General features: G+C 46.1%; 3 protein-coding genes across 3 annotated transcripts; 1 reads left to right on the top strand and 2 right to left on the bottom strand.

Annotated features, from left to right (window-relative positions):
- Nucleotides 1-1,156: 1,156 nt before the first annotated feature.
- On the bottom strand, nucleotides 1,157-3,290 carry AOL_s00078g373 (uncharacterized protein; the record flags this gene model as incomplete). The annotated part of the gene is made up of 6 exons (XM_011123636.1): nucleotides 1,157-1,759; nucleotides 1,839-2,509; nucleotides 2,563-2,620; nucleotides 2,691-2,835; nucleotides 2,938-2,987; nucleotides 3,060-3,290. The coding sequence occupies 6 exons, from the start codon at nucleotides 3,288-3,290 to the stop codon at nucleotides 1,157-1,159; spliced, it is 1,758 nt and encodes a 585-aa protein (XP_011121938.1).
- A 2,435-nt stretch (nucleotides 3,291-5,725) lies between these two features.
- On the top strand, nucleotides 5,726-8,491 carry AOL_s00078g372 (uncharacterized protein; the record flags this gene model as incomplete). The annotated part of the gene is made up of 1 exon (XM_011123635.1): nucleotides 5,726-8,491. One exon carries the CDS (start codon nucleotides 5,726-5,728, stop codon nucleotides 8,489-8,491), a length of 2,766 nt encoding a protein of 921 aa, XP_011121937.1.
- Nucleotides 8,492-10,440: 1,949 nt separating this feature from the next.
- Nucleotides 10,441-14,548, bottom strand: AOL_s00078g371 (uncharacterized protein; the record flags this gene model as incomplete). Its single annotated transcript, XM_011123634.1, has 4 exons — nucleotides 10,441-13,016; nucleotides 13,101-13,319; nucleotides 13,380-13,451; nucleotides 13,513-14,548. The coding sequence occupies 4 exons, from the start codon at nucleotides 14,546-14,548 to the stop codon at nucleotides 10,441-10,443; spliced, it is 3,903 nt and encodes a 1,300-aa protein (XP_011121936.1).
- Between the last annotated feature and the right edge of the window lie 5,998 nt (nucleotides 14,549-20,546).

Raw genomic sequence — 20,546 nt, 5'->3', positions numbered from 1 at the left:
ATTGAGATCATTTGATACCCGCTCACCAGCCCCTTGCGCTAACATTCTGGATGCTGGTGGATTTCGAATCTGCAGGCTCTGGGATCGATCGAATAGGCGAGGGCAATGCATGCTGTCAAATGTTTTGATCAGGTCCTTGTGGTACCTGACAGCTATGACACAGGCGGCCAAGGCGACCAGTTCCCTCGCCCAATGGAAGCTTAGCTGTAAACAAGTGAACTTCATGGGCCTTCCGGGGTCGCTTGTATAATTGATGTTTGTCCCGTTTCACAGGGCCAGTTTCCAAGCGGGGACGGTTTCAAGGATACACCGCTCGGTAAGCAGAGCTTGGTCATCCCGTCCACAGCCCAAGTTTCAACGAGTTTCAGCACACTAAGTACTAATGGGTAAAGTTCCCTACATGTCAATCTACCCAGTGCCGAAAAATCGAGAAAAAAATCGAATTTTTTGTTCCACTGTCGACGGACTTCGAGGCTAAGTGCGTCTTTAGTCACATCGCCAAGTATATGCAAGCTCGCGCGGCCGGCACTAAAGAGAGGCTGAGGAGAGGCGGTGGTTGACATGCGCCACCCGGCCAAGCCAATCGATATCGGTTGGCGTTTCAACTGTGGCACTTGGTTCCGTAGGTTGGCGGAAACATCCCGGGTTTCATAGCTCTTTGGAGACCCATCACACAAGGAAAGTCGACTCGGTCTGGGCGTCTAGGTAGCACGACAAGTGAACAATTGGGGATATAATACGTCCGTTATATTGAGATCCATTAACGTGACGAATCAGCAGCGTTTACTGGCCCCATTTTCTATAGTATAACAGTTAATTGAACTCCATACCATGATCCTAGGTAATATCGTAGCTATTCGCTCAAGCCTATTTTGATTTGCAAAGGCCTTAAGCTTAGGGGCGATATGCAACGACTGTTAAGGTATTACATTGATTATCTGCTATCTTTCCAGCATCCAATTCGCTACAAACGGTATAATTTGCCCCCCCCCCCTCAATATAGCTGTGCTATCGCTACCGTCAATACTCAGAATCACAAGGGCCTGCATAAATCGAATATTAATCATGCCCGTTCCAGAACTCAGGTGGATTCTGTAATCCAAACAATCCTAGTCCGATGCGAGCCTCGAATCCAATCTCGTACAGGATACATTCTCTAATTTCTCCCCACTAGAGGCTCGCTCTCATCTAACTCCCCTCTTTCATCTGCAAACAACCTCTCAACAACTTCATCTCCTACCCCATCCACCGCAACATATGGCGTAATAAACCATGCACCCAACCAAGCAATCATGAACAAAACCACGAGCACTACAAATACTGATTGCGGATATGTCTTCGCTGTCTTCGAATAGATCCCATTAAACGCAGTCGGCCCAATAACTCTAGCCAGTGAATGCAGTAAGGCAATAACTCCCAGCAATTGACCAGTTTTCTCAGACGGCGAATGTTTTGTCAGGGAACTTTGAATTGTCGGTGACCCTAAGCCTCCGAACGAAGCTATGAGGCCACCCGCCATAAACAACGGTGAGTCGCGGGCAACAACGAAGAAGAGAGTTCCAAGAACCTCCATCGATAGAGCACCTCGGATTATCAGGGTGTCTAGATTGTCGCATCCACCGACTGGATCCCCTGGTCGCGGCTTCTTGCGGAAGAAGCGAGTGAGCAATGGAAGAATAACAAATAGACCGATCACTCGAGAGGCATTGACGAAACTGGTGAAGTAGGAAGCGAACTTCGTGGTCCAATGGAATTCAACCTTTGCAAAAGAAATGAAAAGGAAAAAATTAGCAAGTTATCCGAATTGCTGGCGAAGAACGGTTATGGCCCGGACAAACCTTTGAGTATAAGAGTATGACCGTCATCGAACCGAACCCTACACCAAACATGACAAAATCGATTGCTGCAAGTAATATCATGTTCGTTCGTATCTTTGTTAAGTTGCCCCCTTCCTCCGGCCACAGCACATTTAGTGGCTTAAAGACGTTGACGACCCCCATGACGCTCTGTAGCCAACTAACCGAGCCTGCAGATTTCCTCCTTTCTTCCGCAAACTTCTCGTTTGCCAATTCCATCTTCTCTTTCGATAATGACTCGGGCAAGATGAATAGTATATACGATATAAATACCGCATGAACTCCTATCACGCCGTAGAACACAACGGCTATGTCATCTGTTTTCTCTATAACAAACCCTCCAATTGCGGGTCCAATTGCTATCCCAAGGAACAAAAACCCATGGAAGAGCGAGAATGCCGAAGAACGCTTCGCAAAGGATGTACAATCTGATGCATAAGAATGTACCAATGCAAGAATGAGTGTGAAAGCTCCAACAATCCCCTCAAAGGCACTGGCGAGAAGTAGAAACCAGTAGCTGAAATAATCGGGGTATTTCAGGCAAAGGATCAAAGTTACTTCACACAAGCAAGCGCCGAATGAACCAAGGATTAAAAACATTCGACGGCCGATCCGGTCGGAGTATTGACCAAGACGAGGCGACGTTATCGCACCTAATGAACAATTAATTATTTCCATACGTAGTGCACGAATTCGAGAGACTAACTTAATATCCCTGTAATGATATTCATGTATAATGTAAATGTGGCAGCTCGGGCCCCAATCTTTATCAGGCAGTGTAAGCCTTCCTGGTCTTCAAGCTAGTTATCTCGATGGATGATCCATAGAACGTACCTCGGGAATCTCGCACTCCGGGTTATCTGCCCCAAGAACTAGCCTTATCGGTGTAAAATCTCCATTTGTCGCTTCCCGTTCCTTCCGATTGAGATAGTCTTGACATATAAGTGCAAATACCATATTGACACGAGGTACCGCAGCCCTGTGTAACCATGATAACCATTAGCCTTGTGACCCCGCTGGAGCGCGCGCATCCCCATACTGCGGAGAGCGCAGCGCCGCGAGCCGTAGATAGACAACTTACGCTCCAAGAGCCATTGCATATAATACGAAGGGTGGTAATAATATTAGTATCTAACAACAGGCCCGTTTCAGTTAGTTAACAACCCTTTCGTGAGCATCATGGTTATGTCGAGAAGGCTGTACACTCGGCCGCTTCCACCATTTCACACCGTCCTTTGGTTCTTCGCCGTCTTCATTGTCGGAGTTGATCGTTGTATGTGTTTCCACAGGTGTAAGCAATGGCCTTGATTGTGATTCGATGCCGTCAACATCCTCGCTCTCCCTGTTAATATTCCTCCGAAACTCATCCCCTTCTCCTTCATTTTGACCTTGTCGTAGTAAACGTCCTTCAGGACCTTCAGCCTGAGAATCCATATTGTAATGTTGGATCAGGCAATGGCCGTTGTGTTGTCCAGGATGTTAACAGGGGTTTGAACTGCGAGCTGCGACTTCCCCGATGTTGAGATCCGGATCGGTAGTGCAGTACGCTCGAACCAGTTATATAGCTAGCTCTGTCGGAGTATGGAGCTAATATCAGGATAATCGATAAGCTATAAACTCAGCGGTGGCAGCCTGATGCGAGGAATGTGACTCGGGGCCTGCAGGACACTGTCCGATAACAAAAATATAGTGGAATTAATTATAAGTTTAGATTTGATTTCGATTTGACCGGCAGGGCGGGATCAGACCCTGTGCAGCTCCGTCTATTTCAACTCCAGAGCGACACAGTTTTATAATATCCTTATCATCGCGAGCTCCGACTATACTGGCAGCGCCTTGAAGTAGGCTTTTAGATAGAGTGATATGCGGTCGGTCGAAAGTTTTAGAATTAAAAAGGCCTGAGAAAGATGTAAACGTTGGGAACGTGGGAGAAAAGAGCAAGGCGTCCGCTTCGTACTGGAAACTGTGCTAAACCTTTCGCTGAAATTAATACCAAGCTTAAGCCGGCTTAGAAATCCGCAGAGGACTTAACGGTTTTCGGCCGGCAGAATTGCCCACCAACGGTCCATGATCTAGCTTAAGACTTCGGCCAGCTTGGGAAGAAGCTCTGGGCCGATGAGGGGGGCAAGTTTGAACCAAGTACATCATCAATTAAGACAGGCCTAAAAACACCTATGCAAGATCCCGGCTAATCTTTGCCGTCCCGCTTCTTTGGGATCGATTGGAACTTCAATTGGTTGTATATTAATTTTCGGTTCAAGATAGACCCGACAGCGCGATTAGAAATACATGGACACCATGAAATGTAGAAGTTGAAGTAGAGGACGGATCAGAAATAGGTCCCGAATGCCCGCTCGGATATTTAAATCGGAAATATTCAAGCTGAGTCGGACATGTGCGAGAAATCAACGGTACAATATACATGGGGGTCTAAGTACTAGTTAAGTGCTAATAAAACCGGGGAGACAGAAGGACGGATAATTGGGGGTAAAGATGTTCGGAAACGGCGTCAAATGAAAGACACAACCGCATAAGATAGAAACGACCTTCAGACCATAGCTCTCGTTTTATTTTCATAGCTGGCTGAAGTAAGATTTGAACTAGTGTGAACTGAATCCAAATATCTTACTCCAAACCATCTCGAACTTAGCCAAGTTTTGGACTTGAAATCATCACCAGGCCAAATCCCACAAAGCTTCTCTTAATAAAAGAAGAAACCTCGAGGAATTTAAAAAAGAGGGTTATATTACTTATCATTGTGAGAAGGGGAAAAACAAAAGACCTTCAGATTAGCTCTCTAACAGTCATCATGGCGAACACACGGATATGTATATCTATCCAGGTTGGCCTCGCCCTTATCTTCGCCCCATAAGAATGAGGATCCGATAAAGTCGTTCAACATTGGCTTGTCTTCATCACAAGGTCAACATATAGGTCGAATGACAGATACTACTTGGGAGTCCAAAGATGGCGATAAGACGTATCAACATAGATGTACGAACGTTAAATACTCGGGATTGTAAATGCCTAACTCATTGATTAGCATCGTAGCTTCAAGTTACTCATTTAGTCAAAGGGGAAAATACACACCTTGAGGCTTCTTCCGATTGAAAACTGTAAAATGAAAAAGGGTCGGCATAGACAAGCAGCACTGACACGGTAAGAGACCGCCGGCGCGTCTTCGACTCGAGCCATGATTATCGTCCTTGGAGCCCTTGATCAAGACCAATCCAAAGCACCAAACTCCACCGACGAAGATACCCTTTAAACCAACGATATCACCCATTCATAAACGTCGACACACATATCCAACTAGACACTTCCATCCATTCGTTCCAAGAAGTGGACCCAAGCCGTCATTCTACGATTTCCGTTCTATGATTCACCCATATTGGTTGTAGCAAAGCCTAACGAAGGCCGCAATTGACGCCTCGTGTAAAGGAGGGCCAAGAGTCATGTGCTCTCTAAATATCGTCATCGAAAAACGGTTGGTTGTTCAAGGAATTCGGATTTCATTATCTGTGAGTATTATATTAGCATCTGGGCTTCAGAATTGCGATTTTTGAAGGCGCGAGATAGATAGGCTGCTTACCTGAGGTGGAAACGCGATGAAGAAAGGGAAGAGAGAGCATCGCGTGGTGCGAAATAAGATGCCTTGATGTCACGTGAGCAGCATCGAAACATCAAATTCAACACAACCGAAAACTAAGGCTTCAAGATATCAGACCACAATTAACGACTCCGAAAACCGGCCCCAAAGCTATCACAAATCGACAATCAGACCTCAATTGTCGGCCTAGGGCTGTCCAGGCGCCTTAAATTATATCAAATGATACTTCCATAGTCTCTCCCGCGGCCACTACCTTGAGATGGCCCGGGAGACTCAAACGACCCGTGCGCTTCGGGAACATGCCTTGAACCTCAAAGCCCCTTCTCACAGGGCACTCCGGTATCTAAGGTCCATTGTCGATAACCGGCCATATACTGCACTCCCAGCTTGTAATGCCGACCTCAAGGAACTCGAGGAGCTCCGGCAGATGGGTTTATGGCCTCTTCAGACTTGCAATGGCGCCCGAAGTGCTAGATGGAAGGAAAGAGGCGAAGCAGACGTCTGTGGGATATCTCAGAGGGAAGAGAAGGCAGCGAATAGAGTAGTGCTCGGACTACAAGGCCGGCAGCCGGAGTTGAGATTAGACTACGAAGATACGAGTATTATAGGGCGGAATCGCCGACGGCCGGTAGCCTCTATTCTTCCACAAAACACCAGCCATCAGGTCTCCAGTAGTAGAGGGATACATACGGACACAAGAGCGGAGGCGAGAGCAATACACACAAGTGCTAGCCAATCACAATCTTCGACACTTCTATCACAACCTCTTCCAGCTCCAAACAAGACCCGGAAGCCGAAAATTGGGAAACAATGGCAGGTCCAACTTGCGAATGCCGGCCGACTTCAAGCCGAGGCCAGGAGAAACAATACCACACCGTTCCTCGATCAGCTTCAAGCTAAGCATTTTACGACAACTATAGACGAAGACAACCGGAATCTAGAGTATCGTATCTGTGACTTCCTAAAACGCCCTAACACTCGCCCATTGAAATGCAAGGGACCCACTGTCTTAAATGTTCCTCAAGAGGGAGCAAAGGAAGATCAATACCGGAAATTTGCATCTGCTCTATACGCTAAAGCGTATGATCCGGAATTAAGTATGCAAAGTATAATATCATCTGCCACAGCGTATCGAAAGCTAGGGAGAGTAGCAACAGCCCAGGCTATAACGGAAAAATACAAGACCGGACGTAAGCCTTCAGAAGATATGATGGTTACGCAGCTCAAACTTCTCCTCGCTAGGAACAAAGTAGAAGCAGCCATATACTTCGTCCAAATGGCAAAGGACACTGCCACCGGATTCGGAGCCCGGCTGACTCAAACCCTCCTCGAAGGTATTCGTCGACTAAGGGTAGAGCTTAGCGTTCTTAAGAGGACATTTGAATTGGTGGAAGGCTTCTTTCCTTCCTCTCAAAGTATACACTTCTCGATATTCATAAGGGGCTGTGTCGATAATGGAAGGCTAGATCTGGCATCCGAATGGGTCTTCAAAATGCAGGACGCTGGACACACCCCCGACGCAGAGACGTACAATGGTATCATCTCCGCCACTGCCAAGTACGGCCAATGGGAGAGTATTGAACCTTTGCTGCAAGTTTGCCGAGAAAAGGGACTAGCTATCACAAGATTCACCATGAATGCTCTCCTCGACGGTGCTTCCAACAAACCCGAAATCAGTCTAGAAGAGATACATAAATTAAGAGACAAGTTTCAAGTAGAAGCGGATGCGGCTACCTGGTGTATCTTACTCAAATCCATCCTCGACAAATCCCCTTTCGAGGCCATCGAATCCGAGCTTGAGAACCTCCTCAAACAAATGGAAGAATCCAACCACCCTCCATCTGAGGTTTTCATTAATACCTTAATCTCCAAAATCGACAATAGCGGTGATGCCTGTCCACCCGTCCTTCGGCGCCTCCTTGCTGTCATCAAGGACTCCGCCATCCCAAATACAGCTAACACTCATGAACTCATCGTCTCAAACATTCTCGCAAATACATCCTCAAAAACAACCACCAAGGTAGTCCGCAAAGATGCCGATACATACACCAAAGACACAACATCCCTCCGTATGATCGCTCACATCCGTGAACTCCAACCTCTCGAGTCCCTCAAGATATTTCAGGCATACATTTCTCAATCCCTTCGACCAAGTCAGCACCTTCTTGTCCTAGCCCTAAAATCCGTCTTGCTCCTCCCTGCCCGTCCAAACTACCCTCCAAAAGCCACGGCAGATGAAAAAACGCAACTAAAATTCAATCACAACCGAGCAAAATCTCAGACTCTCAATCAAATCCTCGAATTATCCGCAAAACATGGGTTGGAAATCCACACCGCCCTCTCCGAATCCGCGTGGTCCTTTTTGTCCGCTGCGTACGGCTATCGGGCCTCAAAGGTTAAATCGAAACTGAGCCCAATACTCTTAACACCACCTACGGAAAAGATCCTAGCGGAAATATACGGGTTCTATCATAAACATGACCTAAAGAACCCACATCACCCTCTCATGGTCAGCATTTCCGTTCTATATAATCGAAAACAATACCAAAAGATTGTAGACATAATGCGAGCAGTGGCATCATCGGAATGGGGTAGAAAGACAAAATTTGATATAGTAGCTTTGACGATATTATTGAAAGCGTATATGTCATTACGAGACGAGAGAGGTGTACGTTGGATTACGGACCATGTGATAGGAAGGAACATGGATGTTGACCAAGAGTTCATGAAGGTTTTGAAAGAAGAAAAGAAGATGCCTTTGGCGGCGTTTGCATTGGACTGGGCGGATACGGAGAAGACATCGATGGCGGAGAATGTAAGACGATGTGAAGAGATGATGGAACGAAAACGGGGTATAAAGGAGAGGAATAGTGAATTTATTCTGGAAATGTTAGGGAAAGGCAATAGGCTGGAGGATCTGAGAGTGCCTGAAAGGATACAGAAGCGTACTGAGGCTAAGGTTGATCAACCTGTTCAAGACTACCAAGCTTCAGCCGAGGAAGCTACTCCCGAGCAGCAAGATTGAAAATATTCATAGGCAGTTTGTACATACTTTGATACCCTATATACGAGGACCACCAAGAACAAGGACAAAAGCATTATCACCCTAGGATCCTGCAAAAGGTGCCAAAACCGTACGAATATGAAGATTTAAAACAGCATCGTCAATTAATAGCCAACAGAACATATTATGGTCATCATTTTACTAAAACTTTCTTTCTCGATATGATGATCAATTTGTTCGATATATAAACCCTCTATAAAAATACACAGGAGACGACATCAAGATAAAGCTAAGTATATATCCTGACGTACCATCGCGAATGCATGCAAAACCAAAAGATCCAAGACACCAGTATTCCCCTCCATTTATATATATATTTTACCCTTTTTTTTTGTTTGTATGAGAAAGAAAGAATATAAGAAAAGAATTAGAAAATCCAAATGTACCCCCGCTCTCCGAAAGCAAAAAAAGGCGCCCTAGAAGATGTATCTGTTCGTATCTATATATTCTTGATCCAATATGTATGTAATTTTTTCTCCATTTCTTTTCTTTCGCTATCAATATCTTTCTCTTGTTTTCATCGATTATCTCTTCCTCCTTCTCTCTCTCTCTCTCTCTCCACCTTTGAGTAATAATAACAGGGGGAAAAAAGAATACATGATGCAGAATTTCAAAATCTCAAAACTCACATCCAAAGGCTGCTGTGACGTAGAATGACGAAGGGGGGGATATCATTTATTTAACAGGTTTTAGTGCGATGGTAACAATAACGATGACCGTGATGTAAAAAGAAGAAGAGGGGATATTACAGACAATTTTCTCCGCAAGTAGGAAGAAAGACAAAAAGAAAAGAAGAATCTCGGTACAGCCGATTTCAAGACTGGAGAAAGGGTCGGAATGAGTAAAAACGGGGCATTGAAATGCATCAAAAGGCAGAAGGGGGGAAAGATATTTGTTAGAATCGCAGAATATACATGAATCGAAGGAAGAAAAAAGGAAACTAAAAGTTACGAGTAAAGGCTTGCATGCAATTATGAAGAAAACAGAACAACCTATAAAAAAAACAATCCGCTATCCTTTTGAGCACACAAACTATGATGAGAAAGGAGAACATAAACAGACAAAAGCAGCAAACAGGTGTAAGGGGAAAGGCAACGTATCAAGAATGTGCGAGGGGTGAAAACGTGGGGTTATGTGGAGAAGAGCACTGCCCCGGGGTGTTTAATGCTGAAGAAGAGTGACTAAGTACAAAACGGCCGAGCTATGTGTAGTATACGAGCAAGCAAAAAATGGCGATGCAACTTAGTAAAAAAGACTTGCTGAATACGAAAAACAACCGAGTGCCGGAGCCAAAGGGATTAAGGTTCATTTCAACCTTGCCCTCCACTATCGCCTTATGGCATATCATATATGTACTGTTTCCATCCTACCACTGGGGAAAGGTTGAGTTGAAGAGCAGGTTGGTACCGATAATAGGAAGGGGTGGCGGGAAAGGGATAGGGTATGATCGGGTGGTGGATATCGGTATCACAGACGCCGCCAAAACAACCGGAAAACATTCTGCTCCTTCTATAGATCTCTCTTTTTGAAAAAAAAAACTTTTTCGATGCAATCGGAAAATCTCCCCGGTTAAACGCCTCAGCACAAAGACATAGCGTCCCCTTCATACCACGAATCTTCATATCGCTTGTTCCTTCCTCTCGAATGTCGAAAATAACTGACATATATACCGGGCCAGGGTCGCTAAAAAGGGAGGATGCGAATCGAGACCTGACGAGGAAGGTAGAGGTTGCCGTAAAAATGATAATCGATCTAAAAAATCGCTCAGAAAAGAAGAAAGCATGTGTAGAAACGGAAAATAAAAAAGACGCAAAAGCAATATTGCATGTCAAATCATTAGAAGCATGATCATAAACTCATACAGTTGAGCTATACGACGTAATCATGTTCATAGTACCACCTTCGTGTATCTATCCACCTTTGCGGTCGTCTCCAGTAGCGATCGCTGTATCTGTGTTTGCTGTAGCTCGCTTCTTCTTATTACCACCCTTTCGCTTATGAGAGTTCTTATTCCACTCCTTCTGCTTAGAATGAGTATTGTTTTGGCTCTGGTTCGCTGGTATGGGGCTGTCGTCTGGCTTAGTAGAGGTAGAAGATGTCGAGCTTGACTTAGAGTTGTGGGGAGTGGAATTTTGGCCGGCCGTGCTAGCAGACTTAGTGATAGCCTGGATGGCATCCACCATTGATTTTGCCCGCACTGTTCCTGACCTACTCGAATGGTTCGTCGGCGCTGTTTGTTTGGCAGTTGTATTCCCGTCCTCCGACGAGTTATCGGCTTCGCTACCAGGTTGCTTCGCTTTTTTGCCAGAACCGTTTTTCGGCGAGGAATTCTTCCAATTTGAAGCGAGTGCGTTCCCAGTCTGTTTTGGGTTGGCTTGAACATCATTGGAGCTACTTGTAGTGCCTCGCTTATCCTTTGTTGGAGATGTCTGTTTCGTCTCTCGGACCGGTTGGGTATGGTTCGGGGTAGCAAGGTCAAGGTGCGGCTGCCTCTGGTCAGCGTTTCTTAACGTGGATGTAGCCTGTTCAACTTCACGTTGCCGTCCATATTGCTGCTGTTGCTGTTGTTGCTGCTGCGTTGCTTGACGGTGTCTTAGCTTTTGGCCGTTATGAGGGTCGAAGTTCGCTATAGGCATCGTAGGATATGGGGAAGGAAAATGCAAGAATGACGGGAATGGTATTTGATGCCCAGTATACGGATTAATGTAGGCATCCGAGAACCCAGTCGGGTTAGAGTACATGCTTTCTCCGGGCGGAGAGTCTCCATGTACACTAACTTGCGGGGAATCATCGTTGTCAAATGGCGGGGTCACTGGGACACTGCTAGCAGAACCGTTCACAATGACCGGGCCACGTTGTCTCGGTTCTTCATCGAACGAATCTTGTGATATGGACCTTTCACCATCGCCTTCCGAAGATGACCAAATGGCGTCTTGATTCTGGGCAAATCTTGAATGATTGGCAGTTGTGATCGGGGAGGGCGGCTGGGACGGCCGTCGATGGTCGCTAAATTTGGATGGAGCCATCTTATCCTTTGAGAGCCGTTCCTGGTGTTCTACTACGTCCTTTTGATTGACAAATAGATCAGGCGTAGCGCCAGCCGTGACGTCCTGGCCAGGGTAATAGTAACCATAGTAGTCCCCAAAGCTGTCTTCTCCTGTATGCGACTCAGGTGTATGTGGCTGCTCAGATGTACTAGAAGCCGTAGCTATGCTCTCACTACCTCCCAAATCTTGACTATCTGCAATAGATTCAGGGTGAAAAACGCTGGGTACTTGTCTTGTGCCTGGATCTATGTGCGGTGCAGGTTGCGAGCGTGATCTCGGCCCGCCAGGTTGGAGGTTTTTCGTTCGGTTCAGTCGTTGATCGAGACTGGTTTGCTGAGCTGTCGCTGCCGCTGCAATATTCGCGCTGTAGTCATTTATTGCATTGGGGAGGTAGAGAAGCGTCGGTGGGTACAACAAGTATGTGGGATAGCCAAAGGCTTGATACTGAGCCTGGGCCGCCAGAAGGTTAGTCTGCGCCTGGTGTTGCTGCTGTTTTGTAATCGCATCCAATTGGCTATTCGCCTGAACATTCAATGCGTGTGCGTTCATCGCTTGGGTAGCTGCCGTAGTTTGAGCCAGCGTATTAAGAAGATTCTGACGTGCAATTACGTTCTGTCTATAAGCGTGTTGAACGTCTATTATGGGCTTGGAAAGTGTCTCCACAGTAGGGTAGGAGAACGTTCCATCTGGATTCGGCACAAACTGATACCCTCCTGGCCCATTTAGCAAATGCGCCGTTATTGGTAGGTTGGTATTGGAAAATGTAGATCCGCTAGACGCTCTACGACTATTGAATGTACCATTCCGAGGATTGGGATAGCCGCCAAAATGCCTGTTTCTCGCTCTTCCGTTGTCATTCGATCTCCCTTTGTTAGCGGAATTACTCCTGGTCATCTGAATAGGCCGGGACGCTGGTTTGACGAAATCCGAAGCACTAGGTAACTCTTCCTTAGGGAAGATATATTCCTCACTCCAAGCTGTGAGGTTTGGAGGTGCTTCAGCCAACAGCTTGAATGCCCTTCTAAACTCTTCATGGATCCCTCGAACTGCATTGTCGTCGGCTCCATTGCTTAGATTTCTTGCAATACTGAAAGGCTCCTCCACACATAACCGGTTCCCAAGCAAGGCATCCCACTTCTTCTCGGTCTTTGAGATGAGCCTCCCCATACGAATCGAAATAACACTCTTTTCAAAATCGATTTCATATCCATATCTCTTAAAAAAGTTGAATAAAAGAGATCCTAAACTCTCGGTATTTGCCTTACCGAAATCGCGGAGGGCTTCGATATCATCATCGAACGATACGTCCACCCCGTTCTGCGGTGGCCGTTTTTTATGCTCACGTTGGTGTAGCGACGGTAGTATTGGCGGTTCTCGTGTTTGAAGAAAACTAACAATCATGCAAATCCAGGTATAGGATGAAAGCGTTCCTCCGCCAGCTGTTTGGAATAATAATTAGATATCTCGCCAAAGGAATTTTTTTTTCTTTTTTTTTGCGGGGGGGCTTCAAAAGGAGGACCTACCAGCGTCGTTCAATATTCTCTGCTTTGCCCAGTACTTAATGATCATTGCTAGGCGCTGGACTCGCGGATCAATATCAACGTAGGTCTTGACCATCCTTGTGTTCTCCAGAGCAAGCGTGTTGTTGACGTTCATGTCGCATTGTACCTTATACTCTGGATCCCATATTCTGACGATGGGCACCTTCGCATTCTGAACACAGACGATACGCTCCATGCGATCTAATATTCACCAATTGTTAGTTTCCCATATTACGTGTCGGTGGATACTGGTATTCCCACGTTTTCCTAGAACTTTTGCCAACAAGCAGACATTTTCAAGGTCCTTGAAATCCGTTACGATGCAGACATCAACTAAATAACAAAAACTAGTTAGCCATATGAAATTAGTCGGAATCTATCGAAAGAGCAATACCATCCGAATCCGTCGAGCAGAGTCTATTCTCCGTGGAGCCAAAAGGCCGAACTTTTATCTCATGACCGGGCCATTCGTCGTTCAACAGTTTCTCAAGCTTTTCAAGGAATTTCCGTCTTCTTTCGTTGCTCTCTTCTGAGGGAAGAAGTTCGGAGTATAGATTTTCCAGGTCAGCCGTAAGCTTTTTCTCATCTTCAGTCGACAAGGAATCTTTCGGCGGCTTCTGTTCCGGCAAAGGATCGCTCCCTATCGAGTATTGTATCCTTCTACGTTGTAGAACCAATCCGCTTTCATACTGGCATCTAGAACGTATTGTAGGGTGGGTGCTGGGGTCGGACGCTGCCGAACGAGGAGAGTCGAGGGTAAAGGGGGTAGGGGATGGAGAACGGGACTTCCCAGCGTCGTGTCGTGTTCGAGGATGGCGTGGAGTAGACGGCATGGAGTTCGACATTGTGTAACTCGATCGTTGGTTCCGGTATTGTGGTCTGGAGGAAGGTGGTTGAGCTGGCAACATAACCTCAGATTTATTGTTCGCCTGTAGGTTCGCTATACTATGACGAGGACCTAGAGAGGAATTTGCCAATCGTACAGAATTGTTGCTGCTCCAGCTTGAATTCAGAAATCCTCCAAGCTCGGGCTGGAAAACATCCCTATCGGATGATCGTGATTGACGTCTTTGGTGGTTGTGCGGACTCGAATGTCTGAGACCTGCAGGTCGTCCCTGACGTTGGTTTTGCGAACCAGCAGCCCCACTGTACTGCGAAGGATACCCAAAATTCGACCGAAATCGATCCACCGACTCAAATCCTCCTGGTCCGATAATAGATGGTGCTGCTACCGGAGTAAATCCATTAGAGAGTACCGGTGGAAGAGGACCGTCGGGTCGAAGAGGAATAGAAGAGCCGGTATAGCGTCTTCGGTGATTTGTAGGTGACTGAGGGTCGGTGGAAACCTGAGCAGAGGAAGAAGAGACGCTGGAGGGAGCCGACAATAAGGTTGAAGGATGACCTCCTGATAAATTCGCCACGTCCTCCATGAGATCCGCTACTGGGCGGAAAGCTTATATCGCCAAACACAAGATTGGCAAGGTTTCTTGGGTTTCGAGGGATTATATTATTTGGATTGGGAATGCAGTCGCAGGTTTCAAATTCCTCGAAGGTCCGGAGGGCACAGCAGGCCGGCTTGCCGTATCAATGGAATATAGGAGTCGTAAAGGAACGGGGTATCGAATGTCGTCAACAGGAAGAATAGGAGGGAGTTTGTGGAAGGACGGACGGATGAGCAGGCGAACGAACGGTTAATTCTCCCGCAAATAATAGCCAGCGGAAATCGACACCCGAGTTGAAGCCAGAAGAATAATTATCGTTACTAACTGACAGACAGACAGACAGACAGACTTGATGGGCAGGATATGCAGTGCAGCAGCAGGGATGCAGAGAGATAGGAGGGATGTTGCAGGTTTGATGGTGGTAGGTGGTTGGTGGGTGGTGTATGTAAGTACTAAGTATGTAAGAGGAGAGGTATGTAATGGAGCGGGAGGGAGTTCAGTTCCAGTTCCAGTTCCAGTTGGTTGGCTAGTTCGTTCGTCGCCTCGCTTTGGTTAGTGAACAAACAACCAACAGGAGAACGATCCACCGACGAATAGCCGCCCTGCTCCTAACGGCCGAAACAAGCAAGATTGGATGGACTGAGATATCGGATTATGTAGGGCTGGCAGGCTGCTATTGCTGCTGGCTAAATGTTGGAGAAGAAGTAGAAGAAGAATGAGCAGGTACGATGTATATCGATGTGTATAGTACACCAACGTCGTACTCTCTCTTCAGGCCTGAACGACGCAACAGGAACGAGACGACCGGTCCAGCTCTGGTTCCAGCCGCAGGGAACACCAAAGGGACTACCGATGGCTGGTTGGGTTCGATTCCCAATTCCGCCCGCTCGAACTAACGAACGAACGAATTAACTGACAAATTTGTTTTAGTTTCCTAGGTCGATCTGCCTTGGAAAATACGTTCCAGCTGTGGGGTTCCGTTTGAACTCAGGTTGTCAGAATGACTGGTTCAAATGATAATAATAAGAAGAACAAGAACAAGAATAATCAAAAGCGCACTGCGGGAGAAAGAAAGAAAAAGTAAGATGTCTAAAAGGACCGAGTCAGAAAGGGAACCGCAAAAGACAGGCTGCCGTCAGAATGCGCCTGGTGCATCCGAAGAGCGAGCCACTGAAATATCTCAGGCACAAACTCCGCCGCTAGGTATATTGATATTGCTCAGACCAAAACTCCGGTAGTGGATATGCTTTCAAAAACCAGTCACTCCGGAAATTGTCAACGGAAGCTATCGGTGGCCAGACCTTGAACGAAAACAATAAATGCTACGGGCCGGTAGACGGGGGCTGGGCTAGGCAAATCGTTCGACCGTACAGAACTCGCTTAGTCCGGTGTTGGAGTTGGTTCGATTCGACTTAATTCGCAAAGCAATTGAACCGCCAGACTGCAGCTACGTGTAGATACGAAGGTGTATATGCTTAAAGGAAGGAACGAATGGATGAATGAATGAAATGGAGGATGGGTGAATATCTTAGGTTCTTTCTCTAAGTATGGACGGAAGGAGGCAGTGGGCAAGGAAGTAAGCGGGTTGAAGTAACGCTGTGGGCTAATAATAAGAACAGTGGTAACAAGGAGGAAGCCGGGATGTCGACCAAATGCGAAGAACCATCGGAGAGCGGACCTGACGGGCAGTCCAGGCACAATCCAGGAACAGAATAGGACGGATGGCCAAGTTCGCCGTACCTGAACAATCGCGGCACTTATGCCAAACAACGACGAAGTATGGTATGCAAGTACCTACGTACCAGGTATAATATTCCCCAAATGCCGTATATTATGTGTACGCTACGTTGAATGCCGTGAAATAAAATAAATAATATGATTAGTGTGCGCCCACAGCCTTCGATTCGAATGCTCTCGAGCAGTGGAAGTTGCTGAGTCTTGAGTATTATTAAGTATGATCTCCGAACTTTTGGAATTTGCGGATAAAGGAGTAAGTAAGGCAAAGTAAGCAGGATGCCAGGCAACTTTTGATTCTTTCAATTTCTTGTTCTCTGACTAGGTCTTGTCGCCAAACAAATAATAAAAAAAAGGGAGACACCTCGGCCATGGCAGCAAAATGCGACAGCGACTTTGAGTGATAATAACATTAATAACAGCTCCCGTTCCAGCAAATGAGGTTCAAGCAGGTGCCTTAGCGCACGATGTTAAGGGAATCCACATTGAGGTGACGCTTGTGGGGATCGTTTGGGGGAGCTATTGCTCGATATGATTAGATATCCCCCCCTCGACTTCTGTCACCACCACCGCCGGAATCTTTACCGGGTTCAAGAATGTATGTTTCTCGATAGAGGAGCTGCTTATATAGAATACGGTCATATATTACTCTTGCATTCAGCAATTAAGTCATCCGCTCGTATCCACCCATCTTCTATTCACAAGCATCAGGGTCTGCGATAGGCATGATATGAATCTTCAGATGCTCTCTCGCCCTCACCCTCTCCCTCGCCAAATTTGGTGCCGAGAAATGTAAAAAGGAGAGCTCGGACACAACTATCGATACACGAAAACGGACAGTGCGCAGTCTCTGTAAGCTCGCAATTTCAAGGCGTTTATAGCTACAAGTAGGTAAGTAGATCAATCAAGATAGAAGAGAAAATGATTTCAATCCTGCTGTTTTCCATATTCATTGACGACAGGCGCATTACCTCGAGTAATTTAACAATCGACCCATGGAAACCTCCAACATGCCGATATCGTCGTACCGCTGCAGATGCACTGCACTGTTCAAGGGTATACCTCATTACGCTTGGTTTAAATCGCATGCAAGATACAGATCAGGAAGCAAATAGCTGCAGTTCTCCAAGCTGTCCGTACATAAAGGCATACATTACATACATAAGTATATTCCCTCGGAAATTTCCCCTGGAGAGGAGAATAAAGCATCCAGTTGATCGATCCCGCATCTTTTCTTCCCTTCCCACATGGTCATGCGCTGCTACATCCGCTCTCGTAATGATTTCTCCTGCCGTCATGCATCTACCATACCGTATATACATACATCGCATCTGTTACTGCAGCCCAGGCGCCTGCGCCTGCAGCACAAGTCTCTGTAGTTCGTGTTCTGGTTCCCCCCAATTGCAATCTACGCCATCTTGTTTTTTTTTTTCTTGTGGACCTATGGATTTGTACCGTGCCTCTCCAGCTCAATGTTTCGTCCTACCCAATCTTCGGATCCACCCACACATACCCGCTTCTCTGCTACACTGTCTGCTGCACGATCCGTATGGGGTATTTGACATGAGGTGTTTCCCTCCGGCTTGCCAGTCTTGGGTTCATTCTTCTTTGCCTGGACAAGCCGCTGTCCCTCAAAGCGGGTCACCTGCTGTCAGGCCCAAGCCAAGCTGCAAGCTGAGACTGCGGCTTGGTCTACTTCCAATGCCCCATTTCATTCCGTTTCTGAAGCTTTCCGGCAACCAAAATCTCAACTGTTGGAGGTTCAATTGATAGTCCAGAACTAGCCGTCATTCGGTACCGACGACAGCAAAAGAGGATTGAAACAAAAAAAAAAAAAAAAAAAAAAAAAAAAAAAAAAAAGGTACGAAAGAACATCCCAAACCAACAAAATCTCCACAGTAAGTGTCACAATCAAGGAGAGTATACCGCCATTTAGCTTGCTTTCCTAGCGCGCAATCTTGGGCCCGCTGTGGTTTCGGTACGTCTCGCCGTCATAACTCCCAGGTACCCCAGCCCGCAAAATTGCTTGGAGATTCCTCGCATGTGTCGGGGTTCCCGTATGCCACTTTTCCAAAATCGGCCTAACCCGACCTTCTTCTCAATCGTAATTGCATCGATGGCCGACGGTTATCCCTGGCTAGCTACTGTGGACTGTTTAGAATGAATTCGAGGTTCACAAGTGTACATACTCCTGTCCCAATCCCCAGCCAGTGTACCTCTTCTCATTCAACAATAACCCCCCTCGCCCTTTTTCCCATGAATCTGTTTGAAAGACGTTTTGAATCTAGTCTCCCCCCATCAACCCTTTATTATTTTCACCAATGCTAGCAAGAATAGCCCGTAGCTGGTATTAATATGCCCCAATCCATATCAAATCTCCCAGCTATTTTTTCTCAAATCAAAAGGGGTAGAAACAATATGCCATTTTTCTCGCTCCTTCCCGAAACCCCCAGGCTTCAAAAAAAGCTTAAGGATCCATGAAAACATTCTCCTTGAACCGACCCGCCAATTCAATTGATTCCTGAGCGGTACCGCGGTCTACATCCATCAACCAGGGACCAAAAAGAAGGAATCCCAAAGAGAAACAGAGGCCCTTCGCGAAATGTTGATAATTCCGCTCGAAACGCTCCCGACCATTGAAAGTGATGTCTCGAGTTTCCTGTTTGCGGTTCAGAACAGCAGGCTAGGTAGGAATAAAAATAGCAATCAGACCAATGCTTCTTTTCGAGTTCCTTAGAATTCCCTAGCTCGAATTAACGGCCATGTCAACAGCTTCAACATTTCGAATTTACAACATACAACACCTTTCCAGGATACCAGGTCGCTTTTACAAAACACAATTCAACATGAAATAAGACTTACTTTGCTTTGAGAAGCCGTGCTGACGCTGAGTCGATGATCTCAACCAAATTTAACCCTCCTATTACTAGCACCCAATCGATCCAGCCTTAAACATTTGAATGATCCACATTAAAGTTATTTATGGAGCTTCACTGTATATCCATGGCCATTGTACCGTTAACTCAGACTTTATGATCCGCGTTCAGGAGAAACACACCCACGTGAGAATGTATATCACTCGGGCTACATTAGGACGTAGCTTCGAATCCAGACACCCTTAAGATTAGGACATTCCACGTCCCGGGTATATGGCACCCCTTAATCGAGGAGCGCGTTTACAGATGAACCTTGAGCCAACTCGGCAACCCCAAACGGCGGCGCGACCAGCGATAATGATCGACAAAGCCATGGCACGCCATTGCTCCAAAAGGTCGATTCGGGTTCGTATCCGGAAAATATAAGATTGTGCAACCTAATGCTTAACAGATTACCCAAAGTAGCCTTTCAACGTCGAACTAGGAATCGATTGCTGGATATAGATAATTACACTTTGGTCTCTTGGAGTCGGAATTAGATCTTGTTTGAACGTTCATAGTATTGATACCTTATTTTCAATGCCTGGGATATAAGTCCATAGGGCTATCAAACTAGGACTTTGCCTCAGATTTAAGTCAGTCAGTTTTCCAAAAGCACATGTTGGCCCAAGATCATAAAATCTAAAACTCTCGAAACATTCAATTAATAAAGCATTTATATTAGCATCATATCATAATATTAATTTAGCTAGACTATCGAGGCCAACTCCTCAACTATGCTAGTGATTATCTAGTTCCAGTTCTAGATACGAGTAGATTTCTAACCTCGCGGGTCAACTTGAAAGGGTAGTAGATCCTACGTAGCCACGGTAGATGATTTATCAATGATACATTCTTTAACTACTATGCTAGTCTCTGTCAGTGGTATATATATATGATGCTACTAGTGTTACCAGAAGTGTAGCTAGGTCCATAGCCTACCTTCAACGACAGACTTAAACCTTGTCTCGGATTTTTCATAATTAAGCTAGTCTTTTTTGTATGCTCCTAATGGCATCAGGTGGCATTTCCTCCAGCTACCTTCCCAAGGATAATTCATTGCCAAAAAATACCCAGAAAACATATACCATCCCCACAATACCTCGGTAGGAAAATTATCCAGAAACGAGCAATTATTCACGTTGGATATATGTATTGAGCGGGTACTAGATCCATGGACGCGACGACGGAACGTAGATGCAGAAGCAGAGAGTCGGGGGATGGTAGTGACAGTTCAGCGTCACGCGGAACAACAGCGGCAGAAGCGGATGAAACGGCATTGCAGATTGAGCAGCACCGGAAACAGCGGCTGTTTGCAACTATAATGCCAGCTCCTC

This window comes from Orbilia oligospora, assembly GCF_000225545.1.
Source record: "Orbilia oligospora ATCC 24927 unplaced genomic scaffold scaffold00078, whole genome shotgun sequence".
NCBI classification, from domain to species: Eukaryota; Fungi; Ascomycota; class Orbiliomycetes; order Orbiliales; family Orbiliaceae; genus Orbilia; species Orbilia oligospora.
The sequence above is the reverse complement of the archived record's forward strand: the minus strand, read 5'-3'. Positions and strand labels throughout refer to the sequence as shown.